The sequence below is a fragment of the Ceratotherium simum genome, chromosome 3, assembly GCF_057802395.1.
Source record: "Ceratotherium simum simum isolate JZ-2026a chromosome 3, ASM5780239v1, whole genome shotgun sequence".
In the NCBI taxonomy this organism is placed as follows: domain Eukaryota; kingdom Metazoa; phylum Chordata; class Mammalia; order Perissodactyla; family Rhinocerotidae; genus Ceratotherium; species Ceratotherium simum.
The window spans coordinates 67942844-67946909 of record NC_141902.1 but is presented as its reverse complement, the minus strand read 5'-3'; the positions used below and the strand labels follow the sequence as shown (position 1 = coordinate 67946909).

At 56.8% G+C, this 4066-nt stretch overlaps 1 protein-coding gene across 1 annotated transcript; it reads right to left on the bottom strand.

Moving 5' to 3' along the window:
* Positions 1-599: 599 nt before the first annotated feature.
* Positions 600-3824, bottom strand: CIMAP1C (ciliary microtubule associated protein 1C). Its single transcript, XM_004421843.3, has 4 exons — positions 3704-3824; positions 2782-2892; positions 1754-1867; positions 600-1133 (listed from the first exon to the last, which is right to left on the bottom strand). The coding sequence occupies exons 1-4, from the start codon at positions 3822-3824 to the stop codon at positions 652-654; spliced, it is 828 nt and encodes a 275-aa protein (XP_004421900.1). The 3' UTR covers positions 600-651.
* Positions 3825-4066: the final 242 nt, after the last annotated feature.

Here is a 4066-nt window from a genome sequence, read left to right as displayed (position 1 = left end):
CCCTTTGGTCCCACCTGCATGCCCTTGCCGTCATCTTTACCTCCACCAAGAGTACCCTCCCCTCTACACACTGTTTCTGCTCGGCCTCTTGGGTCCCCCACAGGAAAACTCCCCTCTCCTCCCATCCCAAACCAGAATGACCCCTCCGTCCTCTGCCTGCACCCACTTGGGTACTGACCACTGTCGGGGATCAGAGTCACACAGTTCTGGAACTGGAGGGAAATTGGACATCCTCTGGGCCTACCCCCCACCCCAACTGTCCAAAGGGCAACCCTGAGGCCCAGAGAGGGGCGGAAGCTGCACAGGCCACATGGCACATTAGTGGCAGAGTCAGGACTAGAACTCAGCTCTGCCCAGAGCTCCTTGGAGGACACGCAGCTGCCTTCCCTGGTGAGCCAGAACAGAATTTCTACCAGCAGGGACCCCTACGATGCCTCCCAGTATCCCAGCCCCTCACCCAGGGCAGGGCCCAAAGGAAGTAGCTGTGAGTGTTTGCAAAATGAAGGAATAAATAAATGAAAATATTTATCTAATGCCTCCTGTGCGCTGGACACAGCAGGCAGCAGCTCTGCTACTTGAAACCTTAGTAAGTTGCTCAATTTGGTATAGAAAAATAACCTCTGTGGGGAGGGGCGTGCTCCAGGAGGGGCCTCAGTCGTGAACATCAATGACCAGTGGGCACAGGTTGGGGGAGTGCTTGATGCCCATGGAGAAAGCCGGTGTGCGGGGCTTGTGCACCGTGACCCGCTGGATGTCGTGGGAGCCAGGGCCAGGCCGCGGCATGTGATCCATCGGGTAGGCGAAGCGCTTGGCCATGCTGTAGACGGGGCTGCGGTTCTGGTAGACGGACGGCTCAGGCCGGGCATGCGTGGCCGGCCCAGGGCCTCCTGCCACATTCTCCTTATAGAACCAGTTCTTGTTTGCAGAGGCCAGACTATAGCAAGGAGCAGCTCGGTGGATGGGGTTGTTAGGCCCCAGCAAGTGTGGCAGCTGGTACTGGTTGGGGGCCGGATTGGGGTCCATGACTCTGTATGGGCATCGGTAGCCAAAAGTGTGCTGGGGGGCCCTGCGTTCCCCAGGTGGGCGGGTCTTCTCCAAGCAGTAGTGGCAGGAAGCTGGAGTGGGGCTCAGGCCTGAAAGCAGGTAAATAGAAGGGAGGGGTCTCAGGGCGAGGGCCAGGCCACATCTCCTGGTGTCTGATTGGTGGGTCCAGGTAGGGAGCCGAGGTCTTGCTGAGCCTGACGTGACTTTACCATAAGCCCCTCAGCATCAAGCAGGGACATCATGACTCCTGTATGGGTCTATGGGCAGGGGATGGGATTTGGGTCATCTTGACATCAAGATTGTGACACTGTTGTCATAAAAACCACAAGTGTCATCAAACATCACGCTTGGGCTGGCAGCCTTCTGACATTGTCCCTGTGACAGCACCAAGAAAACATCCTGAAATCACAACAGTCCATGAGCTCATTAGCATGACAATATCGCTGCCATGACATGAGCTCTGCGACATTTTTATCATCACGTCACCCGGCAACATACTTGCATAACATTGGCTTCAAGACATAAGTCCTGTGACACAGACATGGTGATGTCAGCATGGTGACATCGGTGTCTTGATGTGACACTGTAGGGAGTCGCCAGCATCCGCAGACACACCTGGAGGGGAAGTCCTGACCCTTTGCGCTGCTCAGGTCCTGAGGGTGGACCCCCATCCTCCCACCTCCCAGCCCCCCTCCCCATCCCATCTTACGCAGGTTAGAGATGCGCTCCTGCATGGGGACCTGTGGGCAGCTGGACATTCCAAACCGAGTTATTTTGGGATCCAAGAAATAGCAAGGCCCAGGGCTGCATATGTCCATAATCCCTGCAGGGCAGCCAACGAGAGGCCCAGTCAGCCCCAGAGGCCGCCTCCACGGCAAGCCAGGCTTGCTCCAGGCGAGATTCCCTCCCCCAAGAGAGGAACAAGGGCTCCCTCCGATTCCCTGGGTTCTTGGGTGTTTCAGGACCCTGATCTCCTCATCTGTGAAATGGGGCTTTTAATCTCTGACCTGACATCCTCAAGAACCTGCCCAGAGGAACAGATAAAATAACAGCCACACAGCAGCCTGGGCAGCCCTACCAACAGGGGTAGGTGCCAAGGGGTAATAATAGGCACAGTGGCTCTTGTTAGTGTTCAGCGGGGGCCGGGCCAGGCTGGGGAAAGGTATGTCACCCAGGGAGGGCCCTAGCAGACACTCTAGATCTCAGACCCCCAGATATACACCTCCACCCCTGCCCAGCCTCTCCTCTCACCAGCCTTGGCCAGCAGCCCCAGGTCTCCTGTGGCCCTCTGATCCCACCCTTCCAGAGGATTCTAAGCTACCCGGGAAGCTTTGGGGGCCCCCACCCCCACCACATTCCCTCCACTCCAGCTATTCCTGCCCAGCCACTGTGGCAAGTGAACCCCTGGCAGCCAGACCTGAAGGGCCCAGCCAAAGATCAGACAGAAAGGAGACCCTGCACTGTCAGCTGGATAGCCACAGTGTCCCTTCAAAGCTCCCTTGGGAGGTCCAGCTGGGAGATGCCCACAGAGTTGCCTTCAGAGGGGGTGGGTCACTTGGGCCTTCCTGCTGCCTTCTTCTAGACCCACTGGACCACCTGGGTGTCCCTCTCAAGGCAGACCTGGGTTCCCGGGGGACCTGCAGCTACAGAGAATGTCTCCCTGCTTCTCACTGCCGCCCCAGCCATCCAACAATAGTAACCCCACACCCAGGGGTGATGGGCGTGGTGAGCACTCACGCTTCTCCGAGTGCCGGGTGTGCAGCGTGTAGGCTGGCTCCTGGAACATGGAGACATCATGGCCTGTGTCGCCCGTGCAGGATGGCCGGAGGTACTTGGCAGGTCCCGGACCTGTGAGGACAGATAAGGCAGCCCTCAGCCTAGGCCCACGGGATCAGAGGCAGGGAAGCCCCAAAATACAGTGCGCCATGAGAACATCGGGGTCTTTGCTCCCACTCATGTCACACTGCCACAAATGCCACCATCAAGCTGCTTCCTTTGGGGAAAGGCAGTGTTCCCAGAAAAAATCACAATTTCTCTTGGACAGACAATGCATAGTAAGAAAGGTAATAGTTACAGTTAACTGAGAACTTATTCTCTGCCAAGTACTATACTAAGTATTTCACGTGGATGAGTTCAGTTAAGCCTCCCGACAACTCTGAAAGACAGCCACTATTGTTTTTCCCCTCTCACAGATGAGAAAATTGAGGCTTGGAAATATCAATCTGCCTGAAGTCACACAAGCTGGTAATGTGACAATTCTGAGACAATCAGCCAACAGAGCCCAAACATTACACCATCTTCCACGTAGAGCAACGGTCGGTCAGTCATTAAACACGTAGTAAGAATTAGTTTGTCTGCTTTCAGTTGAGAGTAAGATTCAAGGGAAGTGAACAAAGCTACAGCCGGGCTCAAGCCTCCACTGAATCCCAGGCCTTTTTCCAAAACTGGCCTCTCTTCATGCCCCTCCCTCTCCTACCACCCTGAAAATTCCCAGCAGCTAATACTGCCTGAGAGGTTCAGCTTGGAGGTACAGACCCTCTGCAGGCTTCAAGGAGAGTCCGCAGGGGCTTTGCAGGAGCAGGGCTGGAAGGCTGGGACACCTTCAGCAGCCCGGCAGAGAGAGGTGCGGGCCCAAGGTCAGGGCGGGGGCTGCTCTCACCTTTGAGCATCGCCATAATCACAGGGATCTGCTTTACCTCCTGCCATGAGGGCACCTGCACCTTCTCCTCCGGGTGCTGCCCATAGAACACAGAGTTCCCAGCCCCCTTGGGCAGTTTCATGGCTGGGGCTGAGGAGGGACCAATAGCAGAGATCTAAGAGACAGGCAAGGAGCTGGGCCTGTGTGGGGCCTGCTCCAGGTGCCCTGCCCAAGCCCCGGTGTCCACTGTCTCTCCCCCACTGCAGGGGCTGCGTGGGGGCTGGGAAGGAGGCTGGGCCTCCAGCCTGAGCAGTGAGGCCGTCTGGGGTGCAGCCAGCTGCAGGGCCCAGCAGGCTGGAGCTGGGGGTGACATCACCAAAGAAC